Source organism: Tympanuchus pallidicinctus, unplaced genomic scaffold (genome assembly GCF_026119805.1).
Source record: "Tympanuchus pallidicinctus isolate F22 unplaced genomic scaffold, pur_lepc_1.0 scaffold3, whole genome shotgun sequence".
NCBI classification, from domain to species: Eukaryota; Metazoa; Chordata; class Aves; order Galliformes; family Phasianidae; genus Tympanuchus; species Tympanuchus pallidicinctus.
The window spans coordinates 18,368,063-18,381,923 of record NW_026294747.1 but is presented as its reverse complement, the minus strand read 5'-3'; the positions used below and the strand labels follow the sequence as shown (position 1 = coordinate 18,381,923).

The following is a 13,861-nucleotide window of genomic DNA, read 5'->3' as shown; positions in this document are numbered from 1 at the left end:
CCCTTAAGACTTGCTAATAAAAAGGTCAATCAAACAACTGAAAAATAATCTCCTCAAAAGCATGTATCCTCCTTACACACAAACAAAAATGTCTAGAACCAAAATCAAATGAGGGTACCTTTGCTATCTTCTCTGCAGAAGTGTGGTGCTCTCTGTGGAGTAATTGGGGCTTATTGCATGAAGAATAGACTCTTATGTCAACAGCATTCCTATCCTAAGCAAAAACTATTAAAAGAGAAACTTCTGTTCATTCTTGCTGTGCAAGTTCACATGCCTATGGCAGATCTACCATTCATATTGATCCATCTGTGAAATCCCAACTCCCTTCTTCACTTCCAAAGAGATTAATTTTAGTTCAGCCGTTTCATATTGCACAATTTTATTTCCATATTCCAGAACACTTCATATCAATTTGAATAGCACTTTCACAAGTGTGCAGTGGCAAGCAATGCAAATTTTGTGGAGAGCGTTGTGTGAGTGTTGTGAAACAGCTGTATATAAGTTCATTTGACAAACAAGCAAAGGCATTCTTCTACCTAAAAAGAACACGTCCAATTGCAATAAATGCAGTAGGTTCCTGCTGCATGATGTCTCTAGCTAAAGATGTAGTGAAACATCTGTCTTTAGACTTGGCTGTTACTGAAGTGTTGCTGCTATGGTTTGGGTCTCTCCTTCCCAGATGTTTTCTCATTATTTTTAGTCCATCAGAAAAATCATAACCTTGAGCTGATGGCAGAAGAGAATTATGATTCAAGTTAGTGAAATAAGAGAAGGCTTTCATTGGCTTAGGTACATCTGGAAACCTATTCTCTGCTCATCACAAGATGCCTCTAGGCTAGGTATCAGTACAGAAACTGGCTTGCAAATAAAGCATTGTACTGTGGGTGTATCCCTGCAGTCTTTAGTCTCTGTCGAGTTACAAGTCAGCTATAGTTCACATAGCTTGTGAGGTACACAGGAGAAAGACAGATCCAGATGAAAAGGAGATGAGAATTGTAGCATCATAGAATCACACAATCATAGAATTGTAGAAAGGCTTGGGTTGGAAGAGACCTCAAGGATCGTCAAGTTCCAACCCCCCACCACAGGCCAGTGACTAGATCAAGTACCAGATCAGCTTGCCCAGGGCCCCATCCAACCTGGCCTTAAGCACCTCCGGGGACGGGGCATCCACAACCTCTCTGGGCAGCCTGTGCCAGCGCCTCACCACTCTCTCAGTAAAAAACTGCCCCCTGACATCTAAACTTCCCCCTGACATGAGGCTTGGCTTTTCCCTTTCTCCCAGCTTAGAAAGGGAGCTTAGTCCAGCTATCCCTGTTTTTTTCAGTACGACTTGTAGAAAAGTATTTAAGTACATATATAACCTTCAGCATATACTAAATTCCAGTGTTAAAGTGCTGAAAAATATCATTTATTTGAATTATCTGCTCCATAGTAAGAGAAGATGCCCCTCATAAAACCTTGTACTGCCACAGTTCACTATGTGCTTACATGCTTTGTTGAGCTGGGCTCTGAAAACATGAGGATGCAGGAACAGGTCAGGGCCATACCTGTACACTACTGCTGTGCTGATTACACAGATTTAGAGAAATACTTGAGTGTTTCGTTATGCACTGGTGCTTTTCTGAAGTGAGGCATCACAAAGGGAATGCTGTCATCTAGATTTAGGCCTAAAATTTAAGTTTATTGTGAGAAAAATAAACAAAAAAAGCAAATAAAAAGAAGGGGGAAATATCGGGAAGGAGGAAGTAAAAGAGGTTTTATATGCAGTATGCCTATGAATTTGCACATTAAACTTTTAGTATCAGTACAAATATACATGTGTTCTCTTTAAATTCCTTTATTTTCCTGGATTATTGGGATCTCTCTAAGAGACCAAATTGCAACCAAACTTAAAAGCAAAATTCAGTAGTCTAGCTTTATTATCCAAGACCAGTGGAGTACTGAAAGTATAGAAAAGGGAAAAGGATGCCAAGGGCTTGTTTTGTGCAAATTGCTTAAGTGCCTACTTGTATGTCCCTGAATTAGTCCTGTTAACGACAACGGGATGTTAACATCATGTAAAGTCAAGTTTCTCCTTCAGAATTGTCAGCCAAGTTTTAAAGACTTTCAAAGCATTTGAGAATCTCACGCTTTCAACAAAGACAAAATGTGTATCATTAACACACATCTGTATTATCATTGCTTCTTTAATGTTTGATTTTCTTCAAAGACTGATGGGTCATATGGGACAGATGGGCCATAGAGAGGCGTCTTTAATGAAGCTTGTGTTGTATTGCAACATCTGAATGAAACGTCAAGCGATCTGATGGGTGAAAATAATGCTGTCAACTTCATAAAATGGTTACTGTTTTTCCCCCTGCTGTTAGTTCTAGATGAAAAAAGCTGCTCAGATCCTGGTGGCCCACTCAATGGCTACAGAAGAGTAGTGGAAGACACTGGGCTCTTGAATGGACGCTATGCAAAAATTGGCACAGTCATTGCTTTCTTTTGTAACAACTCCTATGTTCTTAGTGGGAACGAACAGAGGACCTGCCAAGACAATGGAGAATGGTCAGGGAAACAGCCAATCTGTATTAAAGGTACTTTATAATCTTTTTTTTTACAACAACTCATAAAAGCTGCTATTTTTTTCTTTTACTAGATTTTCTTTCGTGTATTTACACTGGCCAGAGAATCACTTTTTCCTAAGAATAAACTTTCTGACACCTGATACTGAGATTGGTAGTTTGCCAGCTCTTAATGGCTACTAAACTCAGCCAGGGAAGATGCCAGTTATTCCAGCAGATGCTTCCATCTTTAAAGATGGAGAGGAATATTCCCCTAGACCCTTAATACCCTCTTTATAGGATGAAATTTGTGTAAGATCATTATCAAAGATCAGCAGGGAATGGAAGCAGAAAGAAATAACTGCCTCATCAGAGTTCATGCTATAAGAAACAGCTCTCCTCTAACGACCCCTTTAAGTCGATGGGACAAGTCCTTAGTGTAAAAGTTCATAAGGCCAAGACTGTAGATTGCAACCTTGAATGTCTGGTTTAGAAAATCGCTTGGGAATGTGCTTAAACCATCTGCATTCATCAAAAACATTGAAACATATCTTTAAATACTTTGCTAGAAAGGGAATTATGCTGTTGACCTGGGGCTACTATAAGCATGTCTGGAACCCTGAATGGATGAAGGGATTTGGGCTGGGGAGCTGCCAAATTCATTTTCTCAAAGCATTTTTGGAAACATATTCTAATGGATTTTTTTATTTTTTTGTTAACTGAAGTAATGATAATGTAAGGAAATATATCTGTCCCCTGGGGAATTTGCTTTATTCCGTTATTTTAGATGGAAATACTCTCTCCCTGAAGCACATAATCATCTCAGTTTGTGGAAAGCTTCTTTACTGATGTTAACTTTGATAATGACATAAAGGTTAACATATACATTAACCACAAAGAGCAAGATTTTGTTAAATCCCACAGAAATGAATGCTTAAACATACAGATGAGATACATCCTGCAAGACTCCGCTCTGTGCAGCAAGAAGGAAATCCCAGCAGAGTTATCTGAAGTGATAGAGCTGAATATTTTACTCTAGTCTTAAAGCAAATGAACGGAATATCCAAAATTAGAAATCCTCAGTTGTGCTTCTATTATTTTTTTGCATATGCAGGCATATTCAGGTAACTCTCTGGTCATCCCCAGATTCTGAATCCCCAGCTCCTCCCTAATGGAGCACATGCAAACAGGGTTTTCAATGTCTGCAATATCTTGCAGCCTTTCTCATGCACTGACTCATTGGCATTAGCTCTGTGTGGCTCTACAGATGAAAGTGAAACATTTTTTCTATAATTCCATTATTGCAAAAGTTTGTTCAGGTTCATAACCGCCAGCTGTGGTGGTGTAGCTCTGGCATTCAGACATACTGGCAAACAAATCTTCCATAGCTGACAATGCCCAGTGCAGTAGATGTTGATTTGCTCCTGTGTTTGTAAGTGGGATAGATCCATAGAGACCTGTGGGACAGCATTTTACTAAAGCTTTACATCTTAGGGCTTAGCCTTATTTTAACGCATGTAACTTGTTGCCTCTTTTCTTAATCCAGTCCCTTCTTGTTAGTGAGAGGAAGGGGTGGAAATGAGTACGAGCCATAACGTTTGAGCTGTGAATATGGAAAAATACTGTGAAACATTATATTTTTTCTAGCCTGCAGAGAGCCAAAAATCTCTGACCTGGTGAGACAGAAAGTGCTGCCGATGCAGGTTCAGTCAAGGTGAGAACACAACACCTCAACTATAGTTTTAAGAAAAATGTGATTGCTTTTCCCTCCTTTTCACCCTATGAGTCTTAGCCTGATTGAGCAACCAGTCCTGTGAAGTGCACTGTGAACTCCACTGACAACCAAGCAATGAGAGCTGCTGGGAAGGGAGGTCTGATTGAGCACAGAATGGCAAGCTGCAGGAGGCAGCCAGAAAGAAAAGCACCGTTATAAGTGTATGAAGCACTGGACCATGCCAACTAGGCTTGCAAGCTTGTAACAGACTACAAGAACAGTCTGAGGAACAGTTCCCTCCAGCTAGTAATGTGTTTTAAACTATGAAAATGTGTCACCTTAGAGAAGAAATGAATGGGGAGAGCTCAAGGAGAGAAAGGGCAATGTAATCTGACTGCCTTACATTCCATCACCCAAAGCAATGTAGCACAGTTGATACTGATACAGCTAGCTTTGGGATGAGCACAGGGAAGAGGAGAAAGCAAGGTAGGAAGAGAGGAAGGAAAAGAAAGATTGGACCCAGTAGCAGATGCCTGAATAAAACTTTAGCAACAAGGCAAGCATGCACTTCCCCCAAATAGTCCCCAGTTTCCAGCTGTCTATACGGTATGAGTTGAAGAGAGGCAGCATCAGGAGGCTCTCAGAGCCATCAAAAGATTTTTCTTCTTTGATTTTCTTGACTCACTTTTGAACACAGGTCTTTTTATTGTAGATGTTTCTGATATTAATGCAAGCTGTATCAGAGTGCATCCATTCTCCCATCTGCATGGCATCATGATGGCATCTCATGTACGTGAACTGGTTTTATGCCTTGATGTATGTTCTACACTTCATACATAAGGCCAAGTGTGGATAATGCAACGTTGCAGGGTCATAACAGATGGAAATGGAACCAGGCAGACTTAGGGTTACCACAGCAGCTCTCATCCTTCTTCCAAAGTACAAGAAGCTTGTGGTTGCTCTAGTTCCTAATGGCTTTTCTTCCCCTGCCTACTCACAAATTCTATACGATGAAGGTAATCTCTCTTGGACCAAAAATGGAATTTCCATGTGAAAAAGCATTCTTATGGCTTTTTCTCAACTCAGGCAATTTTGGAAATAGCAAGGGAAATTAATTTATTGCTTAATTTTTCAGATGCAAGTAAGTTTTTGTGTACAAATATACTTTTAACCGTTAGAGCAAGGCATATGTCCTAAGTGATGAAGATTAAAGTGTTACTGTCATCAAGCTTATGGTCCATATCCAGGCTGGTGCATCTATTTATTTCTTTAATTATATGTCGTGTCTCAGCTAATCAGTACAATTTCAAAATGGAAGCTTACTGATTATTGCAATTATGAAATCTCCGTGGTGAGGTAATTATCTCGGTTAATTGCTAAGTCAAGCAACTTTATCAACATGATTTAATCTGAATCGATTCCTAATACTGCCTATTAAAATGTTCACTAGAGAAAAGATGTGCCTAACTCCTCTCTAGTGAGAATTAATTATGGTAACATCAACTTCTCTGTTTAAAACCAGAGTATTTCAGACCTTTTGTAAAAAAAACTATTCCACATTCAGAGGCAACTGGATATAATCCAGAAACTGTAAAATGAAAAAAAGAAAAGAAAAAAAAAAAAGAAGAGATACAAGTAGTTATAAAGCAGTTATACAAGTTATAAACATATTACAAGTCATAAACAAATGCACATATAGAAATAAAATAGCTGGATTGTAAATGGGAATATTGCTAAACTATGTTGGAAAGATATTTTGCCTCACTCTTTCACAAACTGCTCAGGCTTTTAAATAATACTTAACACAGCTAGTGATGAAGCTGTGGAAATGATGGCTTTTATCATGTTTTTATTATGACCTTGTTCTTTGTTCATTGAAACAGGGAAACACCTTTGCATCAGCTTTACTCATCTGCATTCAGCAAGCAAAAGCTTGAAATCTACCCAACCAAGAAGCCAGCACTGCCGTTCGGAGACCTGCCCCCAGGGTACCAGCATCTGCACACTCAGCTTCAGTATGAATGCATTTCTCCTTTCTACCGCCGCTTGGGTAGCAGCAGGAGGACTTGTCTGAAGACAGGAAAATGGAGTGGAAGGGCCCCTGTGTGTATTCCAAGTGAGTCTCCAGGGGAAAACAATGCACACATCTCTTGGCGGATGGGACAACAAGCTGTGTATTCATCTTAGATAATTAGGGAATCCCAGTGGTGTAGACTGTGCATGCTTGCAGTTGGGAGATGGCAGCAGTAAAGCTTAGAGGATAGACAGCTCTTTTTGCGCACCAGTAGAACTTCCGTAGGTGACGGCAAAGGGATGAAGCTTTTGGCAGTGTAATTTGCCATCAATTCTTTCATCAAGCAAAGGTGGAATGTGGTTCCCTCGTGATTTGAAAATGTGCTCCTACTATCACTTTTCCTGTATTATTATTGCAAATATGACTTTTCTTTCATCTGTGCTTTGGTACACTGCTTATATCGAGCTTTAAGGAATGGGATGCAGGGCCTGCATTTTAAAGAGGCTCTTCCCTTAACTTAGTCTGCTAAGGAAGGGTTGATATTGCAAAGTGTAAGCAAACATTTCCAAATGCAGGAAAATTTACCCCAGGTCTGACCCATAGTGACATATTCCTAGGACAGGGCACAGCTTTTGCTTTGGATAGGTATTGATTGATGTTCAAAATTTTGCTGCAAGACAAGTCTATTCTCATAAGCTTGAACTCAGCTACAATAAGACTGGTTCTAGAGCAGCACAACTACTCTGTGACTGCCTGGAATAGTTTCAGTTCACTGCTGGCTTTTATTATAAGCAAGAATCAAGGGTGTTCTCTCTATTTCTTTATGTAGTTTTCTCATTAGAGTGTAGTTTGATAAAGTTATCTTTAAAATTCACTTACTCAAGTGCTAATTCTGCATTTCTACTTCAGCCAGGAATTCAGAGAATAACAAGAAAAAAAAATGAGGTTTTTTTTTTTTAATGCTATATAAAATCTTGCAGGTTGGAGATGGAGACTTAGAAAGCTGTCTCTAATGCTGATGGTTGCTGGTTGGTTCATTCTAGTACATCCTAAGCAAAAACTGAGAGTGACATTTGGATTCTTTGATGGGCAAGAGTGTCACCTCATTCTTGTTTCATGTTTCCTCAGTCTGTGGAAAAGCAGAAAATATCACTCTTCAGAAGGCTGTAACCTCTACCAGGTGGCCATGGCAAGCAGCAATCTATCGGACGGCCAACGGGGTGAAGGAGAACAGTCTCAAAAAAGGAGCTTGGATCCTCATCTGCAGCGGGGCTCTGGTGAACGAGCGCACCGTAGTGGTGGCAGCTCACTGTGTCACTGACCTGGGCAAGACCATCGTGCTCAAGACAGCAGAGCTCAAGGTGGTTCTGGGGAAATTCTACAGAGATGATGACAGGGATGAAAAGACCATCCAGAACCTGAGGGTGAGTAAGTCTGCTGGGAGCAGAAAACGCTGAGCACTGACAGATGCGGATCACATTCATCTTGTACGGGGAGAAAAACATTAACCTTTGGGCAGTGCGCTGTTTTACATGCTGTTCTCTGAGATGTGCATCTAGAGAATCAATTGACAGAACTGTCATGGCACAAGGAGGGGACATGCTGCAGTGCATAAAATTCCCCTGACACTGTCCAACTAGCATACTTCCCTTCTAACATAGATCACTAAGAAAATAACTCAGATTCCTTGGGCCGTGACATCTTGAGTGATATTGCCAGAAAAAAAAAAGAAAAAAGAGATGTCAGTTACTGTCAAAAGCGATCAGCATAATTTATGAAAGAAACACTTGTGCTCTAGATCATGGTTTTGACACCAATAAAATATCTCATACCTCTGTCCCAAGGTTATCTGTCTATCTTTAAACTCAAAAGAATTTTGTATCTGAATTCAATTCCAAAAATAGCACCTCAAGCTTGCCAGAGAGGTTTGTTATTTCAAGTAAAGCTCGAGAGGTACAAATCAAAATGAGAAGAAATACAGCAAGACTGTTTCTTTTTCTGGAGTGTGGGGTAATTAATGGATTTTATCCATGAAATCATTGTTAATTTGGTTCCCATCCTTCCCTTTTATTGTTGTTTTCATTTTCTAATCTCAGCTTTTTCAGACCTTCCTAATTACATTATTTTTAAGACAATATTTCTTATCAGGAATAATCTTCCTCCTTCTAGTGTTTCATAAAAAGTAGCTGCCATTAAATTTTTGGCCCCAGCACTTTATTACTGAATCACAGAATTACAGAACCACAGGTGTTGGAAGGGACCTCTGGAGATCATTAAATCCAACCCCCCTGCTAAAACAGGTTCCCTACTGTAGGCTGCACAGGAACTGGCCATTAACTTCCCACTGTGCTGGAAATGTCTTTGACTGTATTCCATTAGGAGGATTTTCCAGCAGCAAAAACTGGCTTGAAAACCAAGCCACCGAACGTGTTCTTAACAGAAGATGCTTGACCTATTTGCATGTTCCATGTTTGGACTAGATGGCCTTCAGAGGTTTCTTCCAAGTCCAAGGATTCTATGATTCTCATTTGAGCAAGATCTAAGATAAAATAACTCTTTGAGACTGGAGAGGAGAGGTAAGGAACGCAAACTACAGCATAAAAGTATGGAAATAGTGCTGCTAATTTGCCACTGCTATTAATGCTATAATTCTTCCTGTTCTGTTTCCTCCCCAGATTTCTGCCATCATAGTGCACCCCAATTACGACCCCATATTACTTGATTCTGACATAGCTGTCATAAAACTTTTGGACAAAGCCAGAATCAGCAGTCGTGTTCAACCCATTTGCTTGGCATCTTCTCATGACTTGACTTCATCCACAGAAGACTTAAAAATAACAGTTACTGGCTGGAAGGTACTGGCTGATATTAAAGATCCTGGATACAAGAATGACACAATCCGCATGGGAGCTGTTCAGATGGTGGACTCACTGTTGTGTGAGCAACAGTATGAGGATAATGGGATACAGGTCAGCATCACTGACAGCATGTTCTGTGCCAAACAGGACCACATAGCCTTCTCAAATATCTGCCCTGCTGAGACTGGTGGGATTGCAGCCATAACTTTACCAGGAAAAGCATCTCCTGAGCTAAGGTGGCACCTGATGGGATTAGTGAGTTGGGGTTATGATAAAACTTGCAGCCTAGAACTCTACAGTGGTTACACCAAAGTGATTCCTTTCAAAGACTGGATTGAAAAGAACCTGAAATAAAAAGCTGTGTCTGGAAACGGCATTTTATAATTAACATGATATTTCTCACAGTCTGTTCTGCTTTAGGCTTTTTATCCCAGTGATGAACCACGCCTGGGATAAGGTTAAGGCAGACACCCTGGTAATCACCCTGGATCAGACGCTCCATCAAGCTACTCTCAATTCATGACTAAATGTCGTAGTGCATGGGAAGTTTTGCCATTTTTCACCTGTCTCCCCTGGTGGGAGGGTGATATCCTGCTCCCGAGTCTGATGTACAGATACAGGACAGCAAATTGTGATTGAAATTGATCTGTAGTTTGGAGTCCCCTAGAGAAGTCACTGGCAAGCCTCTCCCAAAGGTCAGTCTGACTATCAGGAGTAGGAGGCTGCAAAGAGTAGCCTGAATTCATTATGTTGGATGAGCTTGTTAAGGTATGTGCTATCTCTATTGCCATAGTACAATGTAATCTTTTTCCCTCCAAAGTACTTTACATGTTTAAATAAACCATGGTTTGTTTGTTTTTTTAACATACATACCCAAGTTTAAATTCCTTCTTCTTTTATCTGTGTCACACCCCAGGGGCTCTCTATTGCCCTTGTCTGTTTCCATGTGACTCTCACTGAGGCTCTTCATGCATGCTGAAAGGCAGCATCAGCACACAATTCAATTACTGCATAAATAACAAGGACCTTCTTCTCTGCTTACACCCAGTGATGCTACTGTTGTACATGAACCACTGCAATGAAATGTACTCAGAGAGTTCTCTCCCACCTTATATTCTGAATGGAAAAAACCTGAAACACACTTTTCAAAACATTTTTCCACATGGATTATTTCAAGGATCTCTAAAAACCTCAGCATAGGTTCTGGTTTCCATCTGCTCACATACTTCTGTGGCAAAATAACTCACCTGAAGTGCAGCAAGGTAAAGAATTATGTCCAGGTTTCACGCTGAGCAGAGGCTTTTCCTTTCTGGACTTTCTGACATTAAAGCATGAGATGACAATCTCCTGTTGGGCGTGTTGTCCAGTGGAGAGACTTTGATCCCCTCATGGTTCTTAACCACTTCGCTCTCACTAAATCAGTTTCCCCTCTTCAGTTATGAATGAGAATGGAAGATGAAAAAGTTGAGGAATGCAGACAGAGGAGTGCCTCCCATCACAGATAACACTCTGGAATTTGTAGAACCTTGCCCAAACCAGGTCACAGCAACAGTTGGATGTGAAGATCTGATGAAAGAATTGAGCACCCTCACCAAAGATGTGGATCCTGAAGTCACTTTCTGCCAAACCTATGGCATGACCATGGCTCCTGGAAGCTGACAAGTCTATTTCCAACTCCCATTTCTCCAATGCTGTGAAATCTTGTTCGGTTTCTCTGTGCTCTGTACTTCCCATCCACTTTTGAATCTGCAAATTATTGCTGAGTGGGCATTTGGTTTCACATAGTTCCTTTTTGCCTTCCTGGGCGGAAGAACTGAATGCTTTTGCACTTTCCTTATTTTCACTGGCAATACGACCAGGTTTTAGTTAAGGACTTAGTTTAAGCCCTTTAATTTAAGGGCTACAACCAGAGTGAATTACTTTATGTTGTTTTTCTATCTCCCACTGCCAAAGAGGTGCTCGGCTTGCAAACTGTATGGCAACAAAAAATCTGAATTAAATATGAAAAATCAGATGTGTTTCACTCCTCCACTGGGAGGAAGACATTCCAGTGAATGTATGGTACTCCTCCTTAAAAAAGAGAGTTGAGGAAATTAGGTGACAGTTCTGGAGGAGGACAAACTTGCAAAAGTTCAAGACGTTATTCTTTTGCTAACACTACAGCAGTGAACAAAATGAAGGAAGGAGAAAGGAATATAATTGTTTATGGAGCAATGGCTTGCCTACTGAGAGCTCTTCCATGATTCCTTTAAATAAGAGTTTTGACACCGTAATGGTAATACAGAAATTGTGAGGGTCTGTGAGCTGCTGCTTCTCTCAGCTGCTCTTTGCACCAGAGAGCACCTGCCCCGCTCTGCCTTGCGCTGCTCTTTGCTGCTGCAACTGAGAAGAATGGGCCCTGAATGTTTCTTCCTCTGTGATTTGTCCAAGAGAGAGAGAGCTAGGCACGCTGAACTGCAAAAGTCTGCGTTAATTCCAGTGCGAGCTCTCACTCCCTTCCTTTTACCGCCAATTGGCCATGGTGAGCATTTACTGATCCTCCAGCTCTGACTGAGTGCCGTCCCTGTTTAGTTTCAGTCGCTACAGAGCTGGCAACAAATAGGTGAGAGGTGCAGGGTCGGGCAGCAACACCATCGCTGTTCACCGGCTGTGTACCACCCCGAAGTTCATTCTGAAATGCTGTGGGATGAAAATCACTGTGTGTGAAGGCTAACGGCACAAGGAGGTTGCTACAGCTGTACCTGCACCTCTTTCAAAGGTCAAGGACTTATTTTTAAGATGCCAAACTACCTCAAGCACCTCCTTTCAGACAGGTGAGGACCTCTACATGGGCTGGGAAGGGTTGCAAGCGGCCCCGCAGGAACGGCAGCCTCGCAAATCTCCCTCCCTCCCCCTTTCTCGCTCAGGGCCCGGCCGCCCTCAGCCCGACCCCGCGCCCCTCAGCCCGGTGCAGCGCGGGGCCGCCCGTGCAGGTGGGGCTGCGCCACCGCCGCCTGCCCGTCAGGGGGCAGCACCGCGCCGCCGCCGGGCCGGGCCCCGGGCGCTCTCCGCGCGTCCCCCGGCGGGCGGCCCTGAGTCCCGATCGGCCCGGGCGGGTTACTCGGCGGCGGGGAGCGGGGCCCGGGGCTGGGGCGAGGCGGAGAAGCGCCAGGCTCTGGGCGCGGCTGCCGGGCTGCGGTGGCGGGCGGGCGTGGAGCGGGAGGCAGCGGGAGGCGGCGGGAAGCGGCCCGGCCCGCTCCTGCCCGGGGGTCCCGGCGGGCCCTGGCGGCGGCTGCCCGGGCAGCGCAGGGCGGCGCGGCGGCGAGCGGAGCGGAGCGGGGCAGGTAGCGAGCGGCGGCAGGCGGGCGGGCGGCCCTCCCCCTGCGAGGGGCTCGCTGCCCCCTCCCCTTTCCTTTCTCTCCTTTGAGCGAGAGGTTGGGGGGATTTATAGGAGTACCGGCGGCCGGTGATGTCAGCCCTTGCCTAAAATAGAGAGGGATAGACGGCAAATCCACAGCTAGAAGGCTAAACCTTCCAATCCTGCCTCAGCCAGCGCCGCGCCGATGTGAAGTCACCCCCACCTCTCGGCGGGCACACACACACACACACACACACACACACACACACACACGCACACGCACACACGCACAAGCGCACACCCCGCGGCGAGACGCGGCCGGCGGGACCGCAGCGGTGCCAGCGGCTCCTCGCCCCGCCAGGCCCGGCCGGAGCGCTCGGCGGGCGGGAGGTGGCGGTGGCGGGGCGGGAGGCGCCGAGCGGAGCCGCCGGTCCCCGCCTGGCGCGGCCCCGAGGATTAGCAGGAACCGCGCGCCGCTTCCTCGAGGCGAGAGAGGGGCACCCACGGAACCACTGCCGTTCCGCCCCGCTGCCCGGGGCGCCGAGGAGACAGGGGGGCTCGCGGGACCATGGCGTCGACGGAAGGGTGAGGGGAGCGCCGGTGCTGAGGGAGGGACGGGGGAGCGGGTGGTCCGCATTGTGCGTCTGCGGCTGCCGCGTGTCGGCCGTGTCATTGTTAACCCTCGGCCCCGCCGCCGGGCAGCGAGGGGCGGACAGCCGCGTTCTAGAGGGAGAGGAGGAAAGGGAATTGGCGTGTGAGCCACTGGAGAGGTTTTGGTTTTTCTCCCGTCGCTTCTTTCTTTCAGCCCCGGAGGGTGAACGAGCGTAGAGCACCTGCCGGAGCGCTGCCTGGGGAGCCGGGCGCGAGGAACGCGGGGTGCGGGGCAGCTCCTCGCCATAACGGCCGACAGCCGGGAGCTGTCCCTGCCTCCCTGCCCGGCCCTGGGGAAGGCAGAGCACGGATCCAACTTCTGCGGGAGTTTTGCAATTCGGGAAATTTGTGCCAAACGCGTTGCAGCGTGAGCGGGGGAAGATGCTGGGAAGGGCGAAGGGTTATACAAGAGGCTTTGAGGAGAGGCACAGAGCCCGGTGGGACAGCGGCCCCTAGGATCGAGACCTGTCCCCATCTCTGCCTGTATTCCTGCCCCTATCCCGCAACACGGGATCACGAGGATCCGCTGAGGAGTCCTTACTTCGCAGGTAGTGGGAGAGGAAAGAAAAGGTTCCCCTGATCTCTGGTTGCCCTCTTCTAATACAGGCTAGCATTAGGCTGCGTCTGGTGTGAGCCTCCCCTTTATCCCTAGATGTTGTCAGGTTGTATCAGTGTGATCTGCTCTGGATGGGACTCTCTGAGGACAGGGCGCGAGAGCAAGCTCTGTTTGTATGGCTG

General features: G+C 44.9%; 2 protein-coding genes and 1 long non-coding RNA gene across 7 annotated transcripts in view; 2 read left to right on the top strand and 1 right to left on the bottom strand.

Annotated features, from left to right (window-relative positions):
• The window catches only part of PAMR1 (peptidase domain containing associated with muscle regeneration 1), a 54,040-nt gene extending 44,037 nt beyond the window's left edge, over nucleotides 1–10,003 (top strand). For all 3 annotated transcript variants that reach the window (XM_052695240.1, XM_052695239.1, XM_052695241.1), the window contains 5 exons: nucleotides 2,370–2,582; nucleotides 4,197–4,263; nucleotides 6,147–6,379; nucleotides 7,406–7,701; nucleotides 8,953–10,003. In XM_052695240.1, the coding sequence (XP_052551200.1) occupies nucleotides 2,370–2,582; nucleotides 4,197–4,263; nucleotides 6,147–6,379; nucleotides 7,406–7,701; nucleotides 8,953–9,489 (1,346 nt within the window). In that variant the 3' untranslated portion in view covers nucleotides 9,490–10,003. The remainder of the gene's footprint in view (nucleotides 1–2,369; nucleotides 2,583–4,196; nucleotides 4,264–6,146; nucleotides 6,380–7,405; nucleotides 7,702–8,952) is intronic.
• LOC128086535 (uncharacterized) overlaps nucleotides 1–13,861 on the bottom strand; it is a 61,860-nt gene that overhangs the window by 36,335 nt on the left and 11,664 nt on the right. The gene's annotated exons all lie outside the window — the stretch shown is intronic.
• The window catches only part of SLC1A2 (solute carrier family 1 member 2), an 84,810-nt gene continuing 82,633 nt past the window's right edge, over nucleotides 11,685–13,861 (top strand). Inside the window, exon 1 of one of the 3 annotated variants that reach the window (XM_052695242.1) lies at nucleotides 11,685–11,948. In XM_052695242.1, the coding sequence (XP_052551202.1) occupies nucleotides 11,914–11,948 (35 nt within the window). In that variant the 5' untranslated portion in view covers nucleotides 11,685–11,913. Of the gene's footprint in view, nucleotides 11,949–12,604; nucleotides 13,058–13,861 lie in introns of those variants that run through there. The other 2 variants (XM_052695244.1, XM_052695243.1) reach the window with 2 other exon arrangements.